This window comes from Juglans microcarpa x Juglans regia, chromosome 8S, assembly GCF_004785595.1.
Source record: "Juglans microcarpa x Juglans regia isolate MS1-56 chromosome 8S, Jm3101_v1.0, whole genome shotgun sequence".
In the NCBI taxonomy this organism is placed as follows: Eukaryota; Viridiplantae; Streptophyta; class Magnoliopsida; order Fagales; family Juglandaceae; genus Juglans; species Juglans microcarpa x Juglans regia.
The window spans coordinates 18,661,713-18,686,778 of record NC_054609.1 but is presented as its reverse complement, the minus strand read 5'-3'; the positions used below and the strand labels follow the sequence as shown (position 1 = coordinate 18,686,778).

General features: G+C 35.8%; 3 protein-coding genes across 6 annotated transcripts; 2 read left to right on the top strand and 1 right to left on the bottom strand.

Moving 5' to 3' along the window:
- The first annotated feature begins 562 nt into the window (after positions 1–562).
- On the top strand, positions 563–4,325 carry LOC121244518. Of its 2 annotated transcripts, XM_041142624.1 has the most exons (8): positions 563–854; positions 971–1,093; positions 1,424–1,465; positions 2,326–2,408; positions 2,503–2,604; positions 2,702–2,916; positions 3,714–3,808; positions 3,882–4,325. In XM_041142624.1, coding segments are annotated over exons 1-8 (915 nt in total). In that variant the 5' UTR covers positions 563–853; the 3' UTR covers positions 4,136–4,325. The 2 variants fall into 2 exon arrangements, with proteins under 2 accessions (XP_040998558.1, XP_040998557.1); XM_041142623.1 differs by having other exon boundaries at positions 566–1,093.
- A 3,238-nt stretch (positions 4,326–7,563) lies between these two features.
- On the top strand, positions 7,564–11,588 carry LOC121244516 (transmembrane 9 superfamily member 8-like). Its single transcript, XM_041142617.1, has 7 exons — positions 7,564–7,809; positions 8,903–9,067; positions 9,159–9,268; positions 9,378–9,486; positions 9,590–9,702; positions 9,833–9,986; positions 10,086–11,588. Exons 1-7 carry the CDS (start codon positions 7,696–7,698, stop codon positions 11,241–11,243), a joined length of 1,923 nt encoding a protein of 640 aa, XP_040998551.1. The 5' UTR covers positions 7,564–7,695; the 3' UTR covers positions 11,244–11,588.
- Positions 11,589–12,424: 836 nt separating this feature from the next.
- Positions 12,425–24,800, bottom strand: LOC121244514 (probable cyclic nucleotide-gated ion channel 5). Of its 3 annotated transcripts, none has more exons than XM_041142614.1 (8): positions 24,585–24,800; positions 21,193–21,275; positions 19,645–20,227; positions 18,316–18,528; positions 15,811–16,094; positions 14,398–14,509; positions 13,694–13,930; positions 12,425–13,252 (listed from the first exon to the last, which is right to left on the bottom strand). In XM_041142614.1, exons 2-8 carry the CDS (start codon positions 21,246–21,248, stop codon positions 12,551–12,553), a joined length of 2,187 nt encoding a protein of 728 aa, XP_040998548.1. In that variant the 5' UTR covers positions 21,249–21,275; positions 24,585–24,800; the 3' UTR covers positions 12,425–12,550. The 3 variants fall into 3 exon arrangements, with proteins under 3 accessions (XP_040998548.1, XP_040998549.1, XP_040998550.1); XM_041142615.1 differs by lacking the exon at positions 24,585–24,800 and adding an exon at positions 24,410–24,465; XM_041142616.1 differs by lacking the exon at positions 24,585–24,800 and adding an exon at positions 20,312–20,364.
- Between the last annotated feature and the right edge of the window lie 266 nt (positions 24,801–25,066).

Genomic DNA, 25,066 nt, shown 5'->3' with positions numbered 1-25,066 from the left:
TTCATCAATCTCAAAATTGATGTACGCACTCAATGACAATGGTCAGCAATCAATTATGTTTTTGGAAACTTATCCTTAGATAATCTACCTAGTTGTTACAATGGTCAGCAATCAATCTATATTTTTGGAAATTTATCCTTGGATAATCTACTTAGTCGTTTCTTGTATATCGATAGTAAAACAGATCCATCTTAAACTTTCTGTAGTTACTTTTGGTTAACCTATAATATGCTTGATTAGAGACCAAAATAAAAAAAAAAAGAAGCAAATCCTAATTCTATAAGAAATAATAATAATTTTCAATCATATTCGTTTTTCAACCGAGTTAGGCAGAAAAAAGGAGATATGACCAGAGGGATGACTTACAAAATCAGACAAAATCAGACATGTCTCAGACTCTCAGTTGCACTGTCTAGACTAATACAGGTGATTTGATGTCATGACCTGCATTTTATACGATATTGTTTTGCCAATAATGTATGTTAACGATCATGATCTTATAAGCAAAACCATTTGATACTCTTTAACACCATGTTCTCGTACTGTAGGTTTTGCAGTTCCACGAACTTCTTTGAAAGAAAAACTAAAACCAACAGTCTAAAGAAAATCCAAGTCGGAATTTTCTCTGTAACGGTAAAACAGAGCAATACTAGTTATGAGCATTGTCTTGACACGTGCTTCTAGGGGTCCACAATTTGACCTCGCACGTACACAGTCAAAACCCAACAAGTAGACGAGTTGTTTCAGTTCAGACATGATTGAGGTTTGAACGTCTCTCTCGGCTCTCACTTCAAAATCGTACTGTGCATCAGTGAATCTCCCGTTCGAGTCCACAAGAAACGAATATGCGTAAAGTTGTTCACTTTCCTCTGTGCAACATTATTTGAATGAAGATCATGTAGGAAAAAGAAAGGATAGAGAGAAAGATAGAGAAAGAGATTAGTAAAAAGCATGAGTGTTTCTTTAACAGTGATGACCTTCAACCTCCATGAAGATCAGCCACCAGACAGTCCTAATTCATGGGAAAAGAGGAGGGATTTGTGTATCAGCGTCATCACCAGCTACTCCCCAGTGATCCTCTGTACCCAACAAGGTCTCCCTTCCTCTCCATACTCGCGCCTGTACATGTATGTCTGTGTCTCTGCGAGCATGTCCGTGGGTCTTATTGCCTGAAATGGTTGGTCTGGCTCTTCATTGATTGGCGGTTTGGATATGGGTTTTTGCTTCTTTAGCGTGTAGTTGGGTTTTACTTTTGAAATTGATGCTTTAGGTTGAAGGATTCCTATTGTGCTCTTCTTACTTTAGTTGTCATACTTCTTTTGAAGCATGGATTAGTTGGATTAGATTTAAGTAAATTATTTCTTAGGGTTTGGCTTTTCTTCCTTCCATGTCATTTCTTTTTTGATTTTCTGTCTTGGTTCAGGAGTGAAATCTCAGTTGGATTATCTTCAGCAGGGCTTGCCAGGTAACTTTTATTTTCTTTTTCAGGGATTAATTACTAAAAAACTTATGAACTTAGCTTGAAAATCAAAGAAGCTGGCTTTGAAACTTTGTAATAATATAAAATAAGAACAGCTTTGGAACTTGTATTAATTTGGTACATTTATGTGCCGGTGGATCTTGTATATTTTGTTACTTGTATCGAATATAGAGCATTTCAATGTGGTGCCCGACCAGCTAACATCTGAGATGATCTGATTGCATTGATCTTACATATGCCATGCCTTTGCATATAACTTCAGCTGGAGACAGATCCTATATCATTTCCAGCCAGGTCTATATGCTTGTTGATTCTGACAGAAAGATTATTGATCAAGGCTAAATATGGATCCAGGGTGTTCATGTGAAGTGCGTTCAATACCTGCCAATACATACACAAGTATAGACACGCATGTGCATGCATATGTACCTTTTTATTTACACATATAAATAAATTTATAGATTTCTGGCTATGTCACATCGTGAAACCCAATAGATGAACTGTATATGCCGGACCATAGATATTTCATGCACCCTGCAATAGATTCAACAAGTTTAGTGAGTGGTTTATGTGATTCGAGAGAGGTTTCTTATAATAAATGACCTATTGAAGCCTTAACGTCATTCTTCTCTGTGGTTCAATAGAAAATATTGCAGTAACTGCTGATTCTTTCCTTTGTGCTTCTTCCTATTTTGTTTGCTTATTAACTTGGGTACAATAAAAGAAACATACCAATATTTTGTTCATGTAATATCTGATCTTTCCTTACTGCTATCATCCTATATCGGAAAGTCAGCTTGTAATTAGAATTTTTTTCCCCTTCTTGCTTTCATATTATCTACTAGGTTATGATCATTTTGGAATATCTAGGAAAGGATCACAAGACACGTCAGATGAACACTGCACCATCTTCTATGATATGGAGAAGGTACAAGATTGATTCCTTTTTCCTGTATCACAGAGCTTTTTAACTCTTGTTTTTCAAAAAAGTTAGGTGTTACTTCACTCTTTTATTAATGAAGGTAGAGCTGGTAGAAGGTGGAACTTTCTGGTTGTCAGAGTCGCCTTCTGTCCCCGGAAGCATGTCATGGGGTTCTGTTGTTCCGTGTATTGCAACATGGGTGATATCCTTATACGTTTACTTTATCTTAATTGAATTGTCTTTAACTTAGTGTATTATTTTTATATACAAGAGTATTGTTTCTTTGACATGATGCCCACACATTCCAACTGAAAGGAGTCGAGCCACCAGGCTTTTCCTTCCAGATAGTCAATACAAATATAGATGAGAACAGCCCTCGTGCCCGTAGACGAAGTGCTTTACTCACATGGCAGCACATCGCATCCCTACCTCCTAGCTTACCCGTTGTATACTGCGGAGGCTTCAACACACAAAAGGAATCGACTACAGGGCGTTTTCTACTTGGAAGATCAAGGTAGCCATTGACATATAATGTCCAGATGTTTTATGGTCCTGTCCTGTTTCATGTTTTTTTTCACATTACCTACATGCTATGCTCATCACCATATTTTGAGTTTTGGATCTTCTGTGTTGCAAATTAAACTATGAATATTGATAAAATAAGTAGAAAGTAGGATTTGTGGAAAACAAAATTGAGGAAAAGATTCAATTTTCTCTTTACTTCCATGTTTGGAATGCAAATGCTTCAAACAGTTTTAACTTTTTCCTGGAAGGACCATAACATTTTATTTTCATCTGGGCAGTCAATTTTATTGTTGAATATGGCATTACTTCTCTCATCCATTCAGTATAATGTTACTTGAATAACAATACCATGACATGAATATGGTTACCTTTTTTTAAGCAGAAGGAAGTATGATCAGATGAATACAATCAATCCTATTCATGACACATCATTTGGGATCATTAACATTACTCTTCTTTCCAATTTGGTTTTCTGCTAATAGATAGGGGAATCTTGGTTCTTTAACAGCTAAGCTACAACAACCTTGTTCTGCTATTGATGAAGGTGTCACATATGGACAGAAGTTCTCTTTGTTTGCTGTCCCATTTATAATAGACTATAAAAGGATTTCTGTCATGATAAGTTGGTAATTTTCATACTCTTTAAAAATAAGAATTAGAAATTAGTGAAAAGAACCCCGTAGCATTAATCCTTCTCTGGTCATCATTTGATTGCAAAATGATTGTGTTAGTCTTTTCCTATGAAGGAATAAACTATATTTCTTTTGGCTTTTCTCTTCCCTGCAGAGAGCATGGTGTAATGGGGGATATGAGGGATGTATGGCCCAATGCCCGTGTGAGAAAAAATGTTTCTCTCATACGCACTTACCATGGATTCAAAGGTATCACATTGATCTTTTTGTACTTGGACATATTATGGCCATGGTCCCCATTTGATAGTATTTGTGCTTTCAGGTAGCAAACAAGGAGCTGTCGAATACCTCAAACTGATTTTTAGAGCTCTTTGCCTTTGCTGGGATCGCCAAACTCAGGATCTACACGTAGATTGGATTCTCTTCAGGGGTAGATCTCTAATTCCTGTTTCTTGTGAAGTGGTGAATGATAACATTGATGGGTACTATCCATCCTCGCACTATCCCATATTTTCCGAGTTCATGCTTCCTCGTAGTGTGAGAATGCTTGAACCACCTACTCAAGAGGAAAACTAAATGCTATCCAATTCTCCTACTTAAGAGCGCTAATGGCACAATGATGCTTGCAAAGGTCAGATAGCTATTTTGACCACATTTGGTGTGGTTGTGTACCTATGTAAATATCTATAACTTATTTTTGGGGCGCTCTGGAAATCATTTATGGATATAATTTCATGTGAATGTCTTAAAAGGGAAATTTGGTACACTTGTAGATCAAGTTTCTTTTTCTTTCTTTTTTTGTTATCTTTTGTAGACTATATAAAAAAATTCTCTCTCTCTCTCTCTCTCTCTTTCCTCTCTGTGTGTGTGGCAGTCAGGGTTGAAATTTAAGACCTTGAATCTTGTTTGTAGCACATGTCTAAAGCTAAAACACCGTTCTTAGCCCTTTATTTTCAGTGAAGTGGTTGAGCAAGGTCCCTCATGTATAGGGTTGGTGAATGAGAGTGAGAGGTTTCATGATTCATGACGATGTTGAACTTACTTTTTCAAGAAAACTCGCCCCCCTGAAATAAAGATAACATACAATTTAGACAACTGCCGAAGGAAATCTCTTGCTGGTTTAGAGACATATTAATAGATTGACTCTTTGGAAGAAAACTGTCTTCCTTTTTTCATTTAGTTCTTGAACTTTGCATTCCTAGTTGTATAATTTTGTCAGTTCAATCCACCTAAGATATATATATATATATATATATATATATATATATATATATATAAACCTGACATAGCCACTGATTTTTAGGCTAATTTGCATGTTGTTCCTTCAGACATGGTTTGTGTTAAGCAGGATTAGATCAAGGTTGCCTCTTAGCAACTGATAATTCACAGTTAATATGTGTAAATAAACTTCATGCAGTGTACCAGAAAAAAGGAAAAAAAAGAAAGGCAAACTGGAAACAAACCACAATTTTTTATTGGTGGTTTGTAGCTATAGTTGTTGGTTGCAGTGGCAAAATTCTGGGGTCCTCTCTCTCACCTTGCAATTTTTTTTTTTTTTTTTTTTTTTTTTTTTTTTTTATTTCTGGTAGATTATCACTCTCTTGCTTAGCATCACAATGTTTGGTGTATCATCAACCCCACCATTCAATTTATCCGTTAATATGTTAGTTTTAGTACTTATTTGGAGTTTATGAGGAGGAATACTACAACTTAATTTGAAATTATGTTGATTGCAAAAACTCAAATTCTAAAAGGAACATTACAATGACTTCATAATTCATGGTAGATGATTGCAATTAATATCAGTATGGATTTCCAATTTCAAAAGTGCCGCAGTTCAGAAACTATTTTACCTCATCTCATCTAATTATTATAATTTTCTTAAATTTTCAAACAAAATATAATAAGTAATCCAATATTTTTCAAATTTCAAAATAAAAATTATATTAAAAAATTATATTCAAGCAATATATTATTCAAATTTTAACTTTCATGTCATCTCACCTACTAAATATTTTTGGGGTGGCTCTACAGCCACCGCTCCCAGTCTCGCTGGGAGCCACCGTTAATTGTAAAATGTTGTGTTTTTTTATTTTACGTTTTTATACATATATTTTTTTAACACTGTAAAATATTTAAAAAAATAAAAAAAAAATTATAATATCATTAAAAAACACTTATTTAATCACTAAGTAAAAAAAATATATATTAAAAAAATTAAAAAAAAATATAGCGGGATTGGGAGTAGGACCGGGAGTGGTGAGAGTAGCTTTACTCATATTTCTGTCCAAAAAGAACGTAAGACAAGATATCCTAATTTATTTAGAAGTAGAAATAGAAATAGGGAGTTCAGATGAGAGTTTATATGAAATGAGATATTTTGTTGAAAGTTGAATAAAATATTATTAAATATAAATTTTTTAATATTATTTTTATATAAAAATTTGAAAAAATTATAATAATGAGATAAAAAAAGACGAGACGAAACTATACATCCAAATCCATCCAGCTTTATGTTCCTTGGTTTTTATGTACTTTTGTCTTTTTATGCAAAGATAGATCCGGATTATCAGTACATCCTAACCGGTGCATGTTCCTTTATTTTTATTTGTTTATATGCTTTTAGAATGGTACTCAAAGTGACATAAGTAGGACACATTCAAACGAAATAGAATTTGTATTTATTTTTTTTCTTTTTAAAAAAAATTCCCTCTATTTTTAATGAAGGAGCTTAGGCTCTTGCTGAAATCTAGTTTAGTTGCTATCTATAAATGCAACAAAATATCCCAAACTGTACGGACGCCTTTCACGTGACGAAGTTGAAGGTTATGATTGGTTAATTATGGTCATATTTCATTAATTTAAGCCACAAATGACACACCCTACTCATTAGGGTACCACCCCCATATTATAGTTGGTGTATTAGTCATTTAAGTTTCTTGTAAACATGCACCAATCTTTGTAGATCTAAATAAAAATCTCTCTTTCTAAAGCAAGCATTTCATTAGCATAAAAGGATCAAGATACTTGTGGAGGGAGTGAGATTTCTAATTGAACACTCCATTACAATAATTACAATACAAAAAAAGAAAATAAATCGAGTTTTGAGATAAAAAATGATCTCCACCCATTCTTTGTAAAGGAGGTGCCGTCTAAATAACGATTTTTCGCTATACGAACTATGGTGCTACCATTAATGACGGTAGTTCGAGATGGTGGCATCGCAGCTTGTTGGTTTGAAATGTTCGAAGAAAGAAACCACCACAGTTTGTTGGCTAAAAAATAAGACCTAGTTAATAATAACTAAAACTTTACTGTTCTCTCTTCTACTATCTTGAATATGAAAAAAATTCTAACAGATGTTACTTTAATTTCTAAGACTCATTTTATGTGCATTAATGTTCTTGAAGAAACTCACTTAAAAATATTGAATTATAATCATTTTTAGAAGTAAATGAACTAGACTTCAACATATTTAACATAATTAATTAAAAAAATATTAATTGATTGGAGACTAACACATAAAATAAAATCAGGAGTCTTTTGGATGAGAAATATTCTCAACTCATTTCATTTTATTTCATCTATCATTATAATTTTTTTAAATTTTCACACAAAACATAATAAACAATTCAACTTTTTCAAATCTAAAAATAATAATAATATTAAAAAATAATATTCTAATAATATTTTATTTAATTTTAAATTTTCATATAAAATCATCTTATTTCATCTCAATATTTTAAAATTAAGTTAAAAAGTACAAAGCATTCTTAAAATAAAATAAAATAAAGTAAAACGTTGACCAGATAAATCATGCAGCATCTTACAAGTTACAACCGACATCATGAATATTTGTTCATCTAATCTGGACCGTACATCAAGAAGTTTGAAAAGATCGGACGGCAGGAAGGGTGGAAATCCAGATGCTCAGATGAACGTGTCGTAATATCCCCACATTTTCTCGTTCTTCTCGTCCCTAAACTTATAGAATATTAAACAAACAGAGATCTAAAACTTCCACAAATGCCAGTGAGTGAGAGAAATAGAGAGACAGAGACAGAGACAGAGGCAGAGACAGAGTTCTAGAGAGAGAAAGCTAGGGAATTAGGTGGATCTAGATCTCTTCGGAAGCCATGGCGAGAGGACATCTCGCTCTTCACCGGTGGATCTGTCTGAGTCTATTGCTTTTCGTCCATGCTGCTCACTGCTTCTATCTCCCTGGTGTCGCTCCCCAAGACTTTCAAAATGTATGTGTTTATATATGTTCGTGTGTATGTATATGTGTGCTTGTGCTTGAATATAGGGTTGGATCTTGGATACCTTATTTTTGGATCTGTGTAGACTGCAAGTTGCTTGAGTTTTTTTTTTTTTTTTTTTTTAAAGAGTATCTGTGGTGAAAATATATGCTTCTGTAATTGATTATTTTTTATTTGATTTGTATGAATATTTGGTGTTTTCCTTTGTTGTCAACTTAGCTACATTCATGTTAATGGATGTTCAATTGGTATGTAGATTGTTATTGCTTTCATTTCTTTGATTTTCTTTCCGCATGCAATGCTGCTTCTTGAGTAAGTTAGAGCAAGTGAAGAAGGAAAATTTAAATTGTATTCGAAAATGATACGATTTGGCAGTCCATGGAGAAAAATGAAATAAAAAATGGAATTAGAATTAAAAACAGGAATTCACATCAAGTGTATTTAGATAAAAAGATCAAAATTTGAATCTCGAACTTGACACTCAACATAAAGTTGCTTCATTTCTCGAAATAGGGATCTATAAGATCCTTTTTCTTGGGACATCCTCTTTGGAGTTTTCCAATTCCTCTATCTGTGTAGATTTAATCAGCTTAGGTACAGTTTGTATCTTGACTCCTGGGATTTATGGTGCTTCCTATAGGTGCCCTTATCAACTCCCAAGGTTTTGCGAAAGGGGGTTCCATAAGTGTAGATAAAGCATGCTCACCTTGAAACCTAATTATATTAATGAGAGTGAAGCTCAGATATACTTCAAGAAGCGTGAATACTCATGTATGTTTACATATATTTGATAAGAAAAGTCTATAATGCATACCCAAAAGGCCGTTTTTGAGGCACTTTTGTGTCATATGAAACTGGATGCTCACTTTCACCGTGCTTGCCTGTTCTACTCCCACGTTGGTAAATGTTTAATAGCATATATGAGGATCAATAAATCCTCCCATAGGTTTATCTTGTGCGCAGCATGTGTTCTCTATTTGGTGTAATTAGTTCTCCTGGTGTAGGTTTAAATTTTTTGACAAATTACTTGTAAAAAGAAATTTATGTCAAGTTACTTATTTTTTTAATGTCAAATTGGTTGCAGGGGAATGACTTGAAGGTGAAAGTGAACAAATTGACCTCTACTAAAACTCAGCTTCCATATTCCTACTATTCTCTTCCTTATTGTCTTCCGGAGAAAATAGTTGACAGTGCCGAGAATCTTGGGGAAGTTCTTCGGGGTGATCGCATTGAAAACTCTCCATATGTGGTAAGTTAGATCTTTTGGGAAATTTATTTGTCCTCTCATTTAGCCTCTTGTGTTTGCTTGGTAAGCTGCTAAACAAATTTTTTTGTTTCAGTTTCAAATGAGAGAACCGCAGGTGTGCAATATTGTATGTCGTCAAACTCTTAATGCAAAAACTGCAAAAGGGTTCAAGGAAAAGATAGATGATGAGTATCGAGTGAATATGTAAGGAAGTAGAGTATTGGAGTTTGAATGTGAATTATAATCGTATGTAGACAGCAATTTGCTAACTGTATGGCATAATTTTTCTGATTGTCTTTGTTCTGTTTTTCAGGATTTTGGATAATCTTCCCCTTGTTGTACCTTTAAGAAGGCCTGATCAGGAGAATTCAATAGTCTATCAGCATGGCTTCCGTGTGGGTCTCAGAGGACAATATGTAGGGGTAAGTGCTCGTGCAATTTCCATTTTTTTACAATCAAGCCAAAAATTTTACTAATGTGGTTCTATAAGCAATTTTGACTTTTTCGAAATTTAATTATTTGCAGAGCAAGGAAGAAAAGCATTTTATCCACAATCACTTGGCATTTACTGTAAAGTTTCACAAAGATCCAATGACAGAATTATCAAGGATTGTTGGATTTGAGGTCAAACCATTTAGGTTGGAGTATTTGATTCCTTTCTATGTTATTTCTTACTTATCAAAAATAATTTCTAATCATTTCTGATAATTCTCCCTTAGTGGTAGTTTATGCCTGTATAAAGATATTCTATTATTTTGATAAATACAGTGTCAAGCATGAATATGATGGTCAATGGAATGAGAAAAGCACCCATTTAAAAACCTGTGATCCCCAAGCAAAACGCACAGTTATCAACTCCGAATCCCCTCAAGAGGTTGAAGATAAGAAGGAAATAATATTTACATATGATGTTGAGTTTCAGGTCAGTTATCATACCTCCTCATGAAGAAATTATTTTTTCTGCTGTCCATTGGCTTTATTATGATCTTCTCTGTATCTTGCTCCTTGTTTAATGTTGCAGGAGAGTGACGTGAAATGGGCATCTCGGTGGGATACCTATCTTCTGATGGCCGATGATCAGATTCACTGGTTCTCAATTGTTAATTCTCTGATGATTGTTCTTTTCCTCTCGGGCATGGTGGCTATGATCATGTTGCGGACTCTTTACCGTGATATCTCAAAGTACAATCAATTAGAGACCCAAGAAGAAGCACAAGAAGAGACAGGATGGAAACTGGTGCACGGGGATGTTTTCAGGCCTCCTTCAAACTCAGACTTGCTCTGCATTTATGTCGGGACAGGAGTCCAGTTTTTTGGGATGATTCTTGTGACTATGATCTTTGCTGTCCTTGGATTCCTCTCCCCCTCAAACCGAGGTGGTTTGATGACAGCCATGCTCGTACTCTGGGTCTTTATGGGAATATTTGCTGGATACTCTTCCTCCCGTCTTTATAAGATGTTCAAGGGAACAGAATGGAAGAAAATTACTCTCAAAACAGCTGTCACGTTTCCTGCAACTGTCTTTACCGTTTTCTTCATCTTGAATGCTATAATTTGGGGCCAGAAGTCTTCTGGGGCAGTGCCATTTGGAACCATGTTTGCGCTGGTTTTCTTGTGGTTTGGCATCTCAGTTCCCCTTATTTTTGTGGGTAGTTATGTGGGTTTTAGGAAGCCTGCAATTGAGGATCCTGTGAAAACCAATAAGATCCCTAGGCAGATCCCAGAACAGGCTTGGTACATGAACCCAGCATTCTCTATCCTAATTGGAGGCATACTCCCCTTTGGTGCCGTATTTATTGAACTCTTTTTCATCCTCACTTCAATTTGGCTGCAACAGTTTTATTACATATTTGGTTTCCTCTTCATTGTCTTTGTCATCCTCATTGTCACTTGTGCCGAGATTACAATCGTACTATGCTACTTCCAGCTGTGCAGCGAGGACTACCTTTGGTGGTGGAGGTCGTATTTGACTTCAGGTTCCTCAGCACTGTACCTTTTCCTCTATGCTGCCTTCTACTTCTTTACAAAGCTTGAGATCACAAAGCCAGTGTCTGGGATCCTGTACTTTGGCTACATGCTGATTGTCTCATATGCATTCTTCGTGCTGACTGGTACAATTGGTTTCTATGCTTGCTTCTGGTTCACAAGGCTCATCTACTCATCAGTGAAGATTGATTAGTTGTTTTTCAAGTGATGATGGAGTGGCCGTTCGATACTGGCCTGAGGAAGCACAGAGTTTCACTTGGGATGTAAAATCGTGGGGAATCCTTCTGAACTTACCAGTTGGGTTCAGTTTTGAATTTTAAATCACAGAAATTGTTATTATTGGTAGTCTTCCCTATACAGGTTCTTTGGCAGTTCTAGTTCTCACCCTTCTCCCCAAACCCCACCTCTTTGTTTTTTTTTTTTTTTTTTTTTTTGTTCTCATTCTTATTGTTCTGTATTAGACATTTGAGGGTGGTGTTAAGCAATCCCCCGTCCAAAATGCTTATTTTCGAATGAAGAAGGAATTATTTTGTGTCAATGCTGCTGGTTGTTTCCTTCTTGTTCTGCCATCCCTTCCCTCTGGATTCTTCACAATATTGTGGTCCGTCTTTATACTGGCATCAACACGTTTTTCAGTATTTGCCTTACTTTGGAGCCAAATGATATAACTGCAAAGTAGTTAGAAGTTTATTCAGTTCAACCTCACAAGCCTTGGTGCAGGAGCACGTGTAATAACCATGGAATTGGCGGATTGATCACAATTCACAATCCTTATTCGTGACATGAGTAGGATCTCCATCATTTGTACGCAGACTCTGTTTGTGCAAAAATGAAGGAATCTTTGAAGCATGAGAAATGATACTTGCAATTATGAGTGTGCACAGGCAGCGTAATTATTTTGAAAAAATTGAATAAATATAAGATTCAGATGAAAAAAAATTAATTTTTTAATAATAGATTTCACTTTTTTTCAAAACGACTGTACAACGCTTGTACACTCTATGATTATATGTAGCATTACTCGAAAGGTTCACTACTCTGCGCAATCAACAACGTTTTCCTCGACAGTTTCTTAGCTTGTTGCCACTTGCCACCCTTCCATGTTCAATCAAAATATTTCATTCAACTTCATCTTTGCACGCCTCTAATTCATTTTAATCATTGGATATGGAAAAAGGAAAACTTGGTGACAGTTATTTCTGCAACAATATCTGGAATATGTAACCAACCACAAGGCTTCGCACCAGGCTTCACCATGTCTGGCAGGCCTAAAGTTCAAAGTTCAATAGCCTCTTGCCTCCTAGATTTTGATGGAAAACGAGGAAGCAACTCAGGCAATATACAGTTTTCTTCCCATCTCATCAAGACGAGGGCTATTCAAATATTGAATGCTTGCATTATAATACATTGTACTCGGTCCCTTTAAGCAAATTAGGAAAAAAAATTCAGCCATAAGCATAACAAACGAGTTATCTTACATCACAATTAACGCATCCCAAGTCACTCTGTATCATCAACAGCAAAATCAGGCTCTGGAGGCTTCTGCAGTTTCATCAACTCCCTAGCAGTCTTTGCATTCCGATTTCGATGAACGCCACGCAGTGCGTTTGCTGCAAACCTGGAAGCTAAGAAAGTGGCACCAAGACTATACGAACCTCCACCAACAATGTTGCCAGTTCCTGCCAACTTTTCTGCCTTTTCTTCTTCTTCCTTACGCTGAAGTTCCATATTCTTCCTCTTGGAATATCGACGCCATGCCGCTTGGACAAAGCATGCGGCCCAAGTTCTCCACTGCTGTGAATAGAAACGGAAGGTGTGCTGTACCTGTCTACTGTGAAGGCGCCTAAATTGACTTGCCACAAATTTTAACTCTTCAGCAATTAGGGCGAAAGCCTCAACCTCTGTTATAGCTTTCACTGTCCGAGTAGAAGATGGGAGGTTAGATCCTGATTTGGGATCCAGTGCCCAGGTCAGAAGCTCCTCCCCACAGAAATCACCTTCTTTCAGAAAACTGCGGTTGAAAAACCCACTCCTACCACCATCAGTGGTTACACTCTCAAGGCGACCACGTATGATAAAAAGCATCTCATCAACTGGATCTCCTTCCCGGACAATGTAAGTACTCTCTGTGAATAAACATGGTTTAAGTCGCTCACAAATGGCATCGAGCAACCTCTCATCCATGTTCTCAAATAGAGGAACCTAAATTACCAGCAAAACAATTAGACATTTACAAAACCAGATGCCGCAGCACCAATAACAGAAGCCATTGGAAACCGCAACAAGTATAGATCCTATGGAGAGATGACAGACAGATACCAAGTTTTCAAGAACATAATGCCCTTATATGAGTCGGGAAACAGTAAAAGATACAGGTCAACTAAAGAAAGCCCTTATAAAATTACCTAAGGTCATGAATTAATTGAGAAATTATCAGCTTCTGGATCTTTGTGATGCAAGCAAAAAGTGTTGTGCTATAAATTTTGGGTTTCATATGCTTTGCAAAAAAGTATATGATCCTTGTTTTTTCAGTTTTAGTAAGGATAAAATTATCGAAATGTTTGGTTATAAGGTATACATATAAATAAATACCCTCACAATAAAAAGGATAGATACATGAATAAAAAAGGTTGAGAAATTTACCCTCCTCACTAAAGCAAGACAGAGATGTCGCTTGATATCTCTTCTAAGATCTTTTGGTAGACTCTGAACCAAAGTCTCTTCATCCACCCCGCGTGTTTCCAACCACTTGTACTGATCATAACGTCTAACCCGCTCCCTAAGTTCCTGTGGGAGCAAGCGATGATGCATCCACTGTTCTGAGTCACGCCTTTTAACCCTCATCTCCTCTAGCCTAATAGTAAGCGACTGAAGATAGGTCTGCCATAATAGCACAAAGTCCAGAATTTCAAATTCTGCTTGTCATGCCATAGTCTCCTTTACCACAGAGGTAAGATTTCAACCAAGCATGCATTTAGAGAGAATATAAAGGAAACTTGTGTCCACAATATAAAAAACTTCACTCCTCCCCCCTTTCTCTCTCTAAAATAAAAAACCAAGGGAAAAAAACAGGGAGCAAATGCACTAGATAGCAGAGCTTGGTCAACAAAGATTATAACTACTACATGAGGTTAGCCATGCAATTATCTTTCACATTCAGCTCTTGTTGTCTAGTTCATATTTTCTGTTCATCTCTCGAAGAACGGATTTCATTGAACAAATCAAGGATGCCTATATATGAAAATGCATAACTACCAAAAACTTCAATATACTCTGAAACCAAGAAAACCAAGATATGATTTTATCAATTTGTACCCTTTTTAAAAAATAAATGTGTCCAAGTTTACCTGCATGTTGCCAATCAGAAGCGCAAAGAGGATGAGTCCAAGTATGGCTAGTGCTATGGAAAATATAACCTCCCCAGGATAGGTGCTGGTTTGAAGTCCCTGGCCAAGTGTACTATAGGAAAACCAAGGAAAATATATTCAAAGTGTGGAAATCAATTATCAGGATTTCTTACAACGAAAAGCTTAATTATAGTTATAGTTTCAGTTATAATCAAAATCAGTGGATGAGGAATTAAAGTTGCATTTTTTACTAACTATTGAAGTTTAGGTATATAAATAGGCTGGGAACGTCAAGTACAAGTGATTAACTGTCATATCTATGGCAAAATAAACATTCACACAAGCAATTCAACTCAAGTTTGAAAATGTTGCCTCGTTGAATAGATTGCATTATGCCGAATGGATAACCTTAACTCTGTATGTTTGGTTAGAAACTGAAAAAAAAATGTGACACAGATATATAGAAATGCACAAAGAGGGATGCAAGAAAGAAAGTTATTATAAATAATTAAAGGAGCTAGAGTAAATTACCTCACAAATTTACTCATAAAAAAAATAAAAAATAAATAAATTACCTCACAAATTGGTGAGAAACTTCTGTCATACAGAATGTTGGAAAGTAACTGATTTTATAAGAGGGAGATTACGGTCCTTTCTATATTTTTCCAAAAGCCCAAACAGATAATCATGGCCATTCCATCAACTAATTTCAACTAAAAGGAATTAACTGAAATAAACCGAAAGGCTGGGAACCCATCACAGTGCACTACTACAATGGCATATAGCCTGAACAGTTGCATACTAAAAGATCTAAAATAAACGGAGTAATCTTCTATGCCATCACTATATCATCTACTATTTAAAACTTACCAGCTAGTATTATGTATACAAAAACATTGACTACTAACAACCATATAAATTTGTAAACCTCTCAGATGGACTCTCATCCAGACGATGGAATATATCCCATATGAACTCACTTTGGCCTCTTCTAGTAGATATGCAGTGGTGCCTAGCAAATAACTAAAACAAGAGATCTATAGTGCCCAGATGGCAAGAGTGTGGGAAAAAATGCCATTTGGATGTATAAATGTAAAACGAAGTGTGCAACCACAAGTGCTTATAATCCAATTTTTCCCAGTATAAGATTTATGGGGGATCAATGAATATACATGACTGGTAACTATCAAAAAAAGAATATACATGACTAGAAAAATATGAGCAGTGGCAGAACACCATTACTAATATGTGATTTTAAGTCACTTCGGTATAGAATTGGCATTAATAATCTGAAAGGACACAAGCAAATTTCCAACAAGTGAAATCCAAACTGAAACTAACCCACACCAGGCAAAATAAACAAAGTCTCCTGTTTATACAACTTGTAGATGGAAAATTGAAAAATTAACATACCTTAAATTCTGTAGCCCCCACCATAAACAGTAACAGTATTTAGAGACAAACTTCATGGATGAGACAACCTTAAGTGACAAAGCATTTTCAAAGATTCCATAATCAAATTGTGAGTCATCACCGACGAAGCAACTTGAATTAAGCTGAGAATGCCATAAACTCTGTCCCAAGGTTTGCTTGCTGCAATACAAGGATCCCTTACAAATTTCATCACCGGAACAAGCGTCCTGCCAGCATGCATCAATGCGTTCTATAGCTAACAGGTACCAGAATGCCCCAACTATCTGCAAAGATTAAAAATAGATAGAAAATGTGTCATAGAAACGTGAGAACATAAACGTGAGAAATTAAATAGGATTGAAGATGCTTTTTTGAAATGAAATCATTTAACAAAAAAGTAATTAGGTACACATGAAGTTATTAAAGCTAAATTTCAGATGAAATGAGATTATTTTCCTTCTTTGATAAGATCTCATTGAAAGAAACGAGAAAAAATAGAAAAAAGAAGAAGAAAACCATTTGGGCACATAAGAAGGGTACAAAATATTCCAACAAATGCACAATCTGAACTCAGCAAGTTGGCAACTATAGAAAGGAAGAAGAAACCACCAAAGGCTACGATCCAGTCATATTTGGAGTTTGCATGTGCAATATCAATCCACTACATCGAACTATTTGTAGTTTAAGCTGAAAGAAAATGAAATTAAGGGGACTTGCAACAAATTGCAGCCGATCTGCAACCTGTACCTGCTGTTTTACCGAGCATTGTATCCACATAGTGGCCTCATTTCCCATGGAAAAGCATTTGGTAAGCGACCATCTTTGCTTGGGAGGCAATCTTAGGGAAAATCCTAACTGGATAACATAAGGAAACACCAATTTACAGTGATAAACTGGTGCTGCATGTGTAAGAGGATGAGGAAACGATTTATCCCTTAATACATTGTGCAGTAGCTAGTACTCTATGGAAAGAGTTTTCAACCTTTTTGGGTTGAGTTGGGTGATACAATGACTGGTAATGGGCCTTCTTCTTTGCAGGAACAGTTTGTTTTGTAGCCTTTTCAGTGAAACTATGTGGGCTTTGATCCCAATTTGTTTATTTTGGTGCATTTGAAGGGAGAAGAATGCTCTTAGTTTCGAGAATTGCAAGAAGAATATGGAGTAGCTACAGGTATCTTTCTTCAAACCTCTTTTTGATTTTTTATATAAGTAATTATTCTTTATTAATAAGCACAAATGAGCAACTCAAGTAAACAAGAAATCTATAAGAAACGCCTAGCTTTTTAATGACAAGGAATTCCGGAGACTGTGCGAACGCAATATGTTTTTTAACCCCGGACTTGTGTAACGTGTCCCCATCACATGGATCAGGTAAATCATTGGCTTTTTACCAATGGGATGTGGTCCCTAGAAATTGTTTGCACCTAAGGGTTCGAAACCTTAGACCTAGAGGGAGCATACCCCTAAGACCAAGGGCCTTACTACTTGAGCCAACCCCTAGGGGTTGCAAAAGAAATGCCTAACTAAGAGGACCAAATCTCTTTAACATTGAATGGCAACATCTTCAATTTTCCAGCTTCATCTTCTTGGAGTTTTTTATGTTTTTTCCAAAACTTCTTAGTCTTTCTACCTAGGTGCTTCTATACCTCCTTTGTACTTGGTAGTGCCTTTTGATCATTAATAAAATTGTCTTGCTTATAATTGCAACAGATTGATACATGGGAGTATAATGACCAAACTTTTTGAAACAATGTTCAATCTGTAGTCTGTTTAACGAAGAAATCAACACTCCACAAATTTAAGATTTGGAAGGGTTGATACACCACAAAACCAAATCTTTTGGAGAAGGATGCAAACTACGGGGTTGTTATCTTGACATGGGCTGTTTAATCTTTATTTAGAGACTAATATGTTCTCAACTAACATAAATGTCTCTAATAGTTCTTGGCAAATCTCCTTGGCTATCCATTCGTTTGCTACATTGGATGTGAATCAATCCCCTTTCTTTTGCCTTCTTTATTTGACAAACCATGACAGCTTTAAGCCTCATTCCCGGCTTTTGCTTTAACCTTCATAGTTTCATGAATACTGTTGACTCTGTTCTACATATTTCAAATTACAATTGATCGAAATACTTCATAAATTTAAAGCAAGAAATCAACTGTTGATGTTTCCCATATTATGAATATTTACCTGGTTGAAAAGAATGAGCTTTTGTCATTTTACCAACTTTATTGGTTTTAGCTGATATTAAATGTTTGAAAAAATTGAATGAAAGGGATTCGACACATGCTTGTTACCATGGTATAAGCCAAGAAAAAAAAACTTGTTACTAGAGCTATTTTCCCGTAAATAAATTTATATAAATAAGGCTAAAACCGGGTTTCAGGAATAGTTCATGAACAAGAAACCTATAATAGCAAGTAAGGTATCATCTACATTTTGTCCACATAGAGGTGGACTTCAACTAAGCTAAAACAATACCGAACCAAAAAAGGAACTTACATGACTAGCGAGCATGTACAATAGCAAGTAATATGCAGCACCTGCCCAAGCAGTTTCAACAAAGACACCTGCTGTCCTTTTGAGTTCTGAAGTTAAAGGTAATATTCGAAGAAATCTGGGAACATATTGAAGCAAGACAATGAAAAACAGGGCCTGTTTTGTAGCCATTACATCTGAACCATCTGACCTCTGAAGAAATCTCCAAACCACAATCTGCACAGTTTTGAGAAATAAGAAAAAAGATTTATTCTAGATGGCTAACACCTGGAAATCTTTAAGTAGGGCATTATAATTCCAACAGACTTTTCAGGACTCTATTGAAATCTACTCTTGTGCATCTAAAAACAGGAATAAAAAGCATCTAATATGGACATCAAATTTGCTGGATGTGAACAACCAATCATGAAATCGGGGCCAACAATTCCAGCCACATCTTGGCTGAGAACTCTGGTGAGATCATATGTGCATCTAGGCCTGCAAAAGGGACTATATACCATTTAATTTTGGGTGTTTAAAATGTGAGAAACTGCATATTTTTGGAGTGTCATGTCTTAAACATCCATCTCAAAAGCTTAACCCATTGAATGCAGAAGCCTAACAGGCACATAAATCAATTATGACTCTCAAATATGTGACTTTTCTAACACCCTCTCACGCCTGAGGCCCAATAGAAACAGCAGCACAGATAAACAGGATCAGCTGAAACACAGACCAACAGGTCTAGCAACTGCAGTCAAACAAAACTCAACCACTGTTATACTTCTCTTAACAAAAGAATTAAACAAGATGTTAATCAGCAAAAGCAAATATTTTCAAATAATATTTATTAAGTTTCCAACAGTTCACCCCTCTTGTAATCTCTTACACTCTTTTTTAATGAGGATCTCTTACACTCTCTAGAATACCTCTCTATTCTATTTATAGAATAGAGTAGGGAGATGATGCCATTATTAACATGCAAAAATACATGGGAAAAATAATATTTACTTAACAATTCATAAAACACTTCATTAGAAAACTGAAAATGCAAATCATTTTGGTATGACTGCAATAGAAAATAAAAGGAACACCGTTGAGTAATGATGATACACTACATATTTGAGATGGAAATAACTTTTTCGTAAGTATAGTTGACATGGAAATCATAAAGAACAACAGTCAGCTTAACTAATTTTGATACATTTGGCACTACATTTGTAACATGTCCATAACATATAAACAAAGATGAAAAATGTGCACAAATTTAAGAGCCAGAAGTATATGAATGAGGTGGAACCATGCAGCCTAGTGCATAAATAAATGGTATCTGAGTAGTGTGAACATTTAAACCTGTGGTAGGGGTAGCACGGAAAGAAAATCAACAATAAAGTACTGCCGCAGGTATCGTCGGGCTATTTGTGCAGGATCAATCACAAGTTCACCCCGTCCAAAAACCCGAGAGGATGGGGCAATGTAAGCTGTTCGGAATTGGAGAGCCATGCGAATAAGATGGAAAGCGTCAACAATTGTCCGCAATGTAGTCACTGTGATCGCCAACTTTCTGTCTATACCCATGCAATCTGATGATTGATTAACAACAGGAAGATAATAAAAAAGGGGATCCACTGATACAGCCAAAATACATGATATTACAGAGAGTCTATTCCAAAAAAGGAGGAATTTGTCTTGCGGATCAAATATCTTCTTCTCTGAAACTTTAAGATCTTCTGGGAACACTCCCCGAGAAACCCCAAATCTAAGTGATCGACCAATCGATTTAAGTCCTTCAGATCCCTTTCTCATTCCTCTCTTAAATGATCTAGATGTTCCATCTCTTGCATGAGCAGTACGGCGAAAGCCCTCAACATCAAATCCACATCTATTCACCCCAGTATCAGAAGATGATGATAATGTAGAGTCCAAGTCATCCAACCTGAAAAATAAAAATACAGGGCCTTCATGCAGAAAATAAGATACTTTCTATAGTGTAGCGGCTAAAAAAATGTAGCTCATATACTATCCGTTTCTCTCCTTTCCCTGTTAGGACCAAGAATCCTGTATGGATACAACCTAAAAATATATATACCCAGTTGAGATGTGATCTGATTGAATCGAAATGCCCAGACATCAGCCTTAAGTTTTCATCGCATTAAATAGAGGGGAAATAAAGCTAGCATCAGAGTAGGGGACAATAACCCTGCTTCTTGAAATCAATTACAATCCTTTGTGTGACTGAAGCAACATACAAGAGTTTTTTTGTTACTAGAATTGTATCTAATTCAGTGAAAACAAGATCAAAACATATATACTAGGGAGAAAAAGAGTAACAAAAGTTGTATAATGTTAAAGCCATAAACGGTAGAAAACTATTGAATTGAAAAGAAATTTTGAAGTTTCAAATTTCATTGAAACATAAAGCCTTGCACACATCCTATGAGTTGTGAAATTTTGGATAAACCTGAACATAGTTCATCAAATAAAATGACAGATAACATGCAATAAATCGCAAGACATCATTAAATTGAAGCAGTTACATTCTAAAAAAAAGGGACTCATTTGATTCTTTAAAACAATTAAAGTAATAATCAGAGCAAATGTGACATCTTCCTCAACTTCAAATTTGAATAATATATGTGAAAGAAAGCAATGAATTTTACTAGAAATTGAAAAAACAACAGAGCTAGAAAAGATTTATCTCTACCATCATGATTCGTGCATAATCTTTGGCCAACTACAGAAATAACTGGGAAAAAAAATTTGGGGAGGGGGAGGGCGCACCCAGCAATGTCATAACATAAAACTTGCAAAAACCTAGTAAACATAAACGTATAGACAGCTTAACTTTCTTCTCCTCCACAATTTTACTATCATAATAGTGCGAAGAACTATATTTCATACCTGACAAACTTCTCGCGTTGGCCACCCATGTATTGTGTTTTGTAATCGCGATCCATTCTTCACAATTGAAGACATAAAACCATCTGCAACCAACAAAATAACTCATATTAAAATGCAAAATTTCTTATTACTTATCCAATCCAAAAAAAAAATTAAAATGCAAACCAATCAGCAACAAATCAATCGGATCAGCGCAGATGCTTGGACTTTAAAAGGGATCAGCAACAAGGTTGAATGGAATATCATTTTTAAAAGGGAAGTTAATGATTGGGAAGTAGATGAAGTTAAGGCTCTGCTGGTTAAACTCTACAGCTCAAAGCTGGTGCTAGAAAGAGAGGATAGCATGGTGTGGATTCCTGCTGGAAATGCTATATTTTCAGTTTCTACTTATTACAGAATTTTATCAAGCCAAAGTAGTTGTGTTTTTCCTTGGAAAAGTATATGGAAAGTGAAAGTTCCCTCTAAGGTTGCTTTTTTCTGTTGGGTGGCTTCTTTGGGCAAAGTATTGACTACTGATAATCTTAGAAGGAGAGGTATGTTTATTGCTGATTGGTGTGTCATGTGTAAAAGGGATGGAGAATCTGTAAATCACCTTTTTCTTCACTGTGAAGTGACAAGATTCTTGTAGAATAAGGTTTTGAGTTGGACAGGATTACATTGGGTAATGCCTAGAGAAGTGGTGGATTTATTGGTAGGGTGGAAGGGTTTGAAGGGCGGCAAGAAGGCGGTGAGAGTTTGGAAGATGATTCCTCCTTGTCTTATGTGGTGCATTTGGCTTGAAAGAAATGGGAGATGCTTCGAAGATAAAGAACGCTCTTTGGGGATCTTAGGGATTTTTTCTTGAGTACATTGAGTTCTTGAGCTAAAGCTTTTGTAATGGCGGATTATTTTCTGCATCTGTTTTAGTTTTCTGGTGCCAGTTTCTTTTTGTTTTTGGAAGTTGTAGGTGTTTCCTTCGTATACGTTCTGTGTACTTGGGCTTATGCCTATTTCTTTGAATAAAATTATTACTTATCAAAAAAAAAAAAAAAGATGCTTGGACTATATGATAAAGTTATTACCAAGCAGCCAGCCATACAGGCATACTCTCAACTTCTGTATCTAGTGATGACCTAAGAATTCCAAGCTAATTACAGTATTGAGTTGATGCAAGTACCACATACATATACCTGGAGAAATAAGAGAGACTGAAAATGGAAACGAAAACTTTTCTAAGAATCTTATCTCTCCCAAATAATGTTTCAGAAGTCCACACAACCTATTTGTTTGATAGATTACCGCATCAACAGAGAGCATCCAGTTACCAAATGAGAAATACGGCTTTAGTTCTCATACGTTACAAGTGTCAAAATCAAATGAAGTTAGCTAGCCAACCAGTAAAAGCCAAAATTTACTTTCTCCCTTTTATGCAAAGTCAAACTCATTTAGCATTCACACTAGATAGTCCTAATTAACATTTTCACATGCTTTCTATCCAATTTACAATTTATCCCTTCAGTCACCGATCATATCGTGCTACTTAAAACTCATTCCCAATAATTACGAGAAAACAATCACTTAGAATGTACTTTTTCTAAGAACAAAATCCAACTTTTGTCCCTCAACAAAGGAATTTTTTGAGACACCAGGTTACCGTCATTCTCTCAACCAACTAGCCAGCACCTAAGCCAAAAGTTCAAAAACTTTCCACCGAGCTAATAGGCCTATGGTATTCTCTGCTCAAGCCACCACTTTGTTCAACAGAAGAATGAAAAGCAGCATTCAAAATTTTCCCAGAAAAATACTACATGATACCATTCTTCACCAGCAGCCTATCTAAAAAATGTCTAATTATCCCATATTCTAATGACACACTCTCCTCATCTATTAGCAAAAAAGGAAGTAAATGAACATAAGGTCTCCACAAAACTGAAAATGTATAAAGATTCTCCTATGAGATGTCTAAATAACCCATTGTCTAACGACTCACTATTCTCATTTATCAGCAAATCCACACAAGGTCTCCGCAAAACTGAAAATGTATAAAGAGTCTCATAATATTGTATATCCCTTCCTTTACATAATTCTTCTCATCTAAGAAAACAGTAGTTTCCATTTCCAATAAAGTTAGCTCTTTTATGTGCAGGATAACAAAATTTGTACTTCTACCCCTATCTTCAAGCCAAATGGCCCTCAATTATCCTTTGTCCACAGACTAGATAGTGTGGACAACGCATGAATCGTGTAAAGCAATTGCATGAGATCTACTTTAAATGACCACCTATTTGCTCATGTACCTAGTCCATCAGCAAGGACACAATATAACATGCTAGGATTTGGGAAACAATGACCTGGATAAATGACCATATCTTTATAAGCACCAAACTGCGATATTGCAACACCACATTTCATCCCTGGCCACTTGCAGCTCCAGATTCTCCAATTGCAATAAGAAGCATAACTATCAAAACTTGACAAGAAAGTTCCTTGCCCATGACGGGTAAAGTAAAAAGTAGGCTAATAAGCTGCAACACCAATGAGAGAACAAGCAATCATGAATCATCTACTACATCTCAATTGGCCAAGGACAATCTCACTTCTTGAGAAACCCTTCTTCCACAACCGTATACCAATCACTCAAATCAATCGCCTAAGCACCCATCATTTGATCAAATCATTATGATTGATATTCTTCTAGTTTGGTTATTTCCAAACTTATAGCACTTGCTGGTGCAACTCATCATAAAAAATAACTCCAATTTTTTACACTCCCTCTTAGACCCTCAGATGGCTTTAATATTAGTAGCAGCGCACTTATCTAGAAGCCAAAACTTTTTTTATTAACACCCATTTTGCTGCCAACTAAGCTACCAAACCGCATCAGATTTCATCCTCTTCAATGATCTTATCAACTAAAAAGCCGCAACTTTTACAAGATAATTTCCAAGAAACTCAAGTAACTTGATTCCGCCACTTTTTATCTTTTTGGTACCAAAAATCTATCCATCCTAACACTGCAGCACACAAAACAGCCACTCCAATACAATAAATATCAATCATATGCTGACAAATCCGATTTCTTTAGCTTCCCAATTCCTAAAAGCATAAGCCAGTATTGGCTCTAGCGTTGACGGCCGGATTTCATGAATTGTATCTAGAAGGAAAAGAAGAAGGCATCAACATGAGTGATTATGACCAAAAAACTCAAACATAGGATTAAGAATATGTTGTTCCAAACCTCCAGATTCCCAAAACAGCTCCAAAATCTACAACAAAATAACGCTCACCCAATACGCAACGTTCAAAACTCGAAATCCGATGCAAAATTCTATTTTCAGAAAAACTACATATGTAAGCAAAAACACACATATCTATATACGGTAGCAACTGTGATTGGATAGAAAAAGACATACTATGTATCTGTTGAGCTAAATTACTTCATCGTCTGAGCTGGTAAGAAATAGTTCGATCGAGAGAGAGAGATATATTTTCCAGAGAAAAAAATGGAGGAAAAGGAAAGTAGTGGAGTCAAGGATTTTCAATCCAAGTGAGAAATTACTGCATATGCCTCTATATCCGTTGTTTCCGGGGTAGTATGTTGGTGCTAACTGGCAATGTCTCCGGGTCTGGTTTTTACGGTTCCTGTTATTTGTTCTCGCAGTTAAATTCCAATTTGACCATTCAGTAGCCGGCGCCGCGTAGTCAGATGTAATATGTGAAACCACGTAGGAAAAATGCTAACTTTGCAATTTTATTGATGTAATCCTACGCGGTGACGTGTTAAGTATTAAAATGTATAAACTTTTTAAAATTTAAATTAAATATAAAAATATTGATAAAATAAGACCGCCGTTCATTTACATAATATTGTGTTAAATTATACTTATATGTAGCA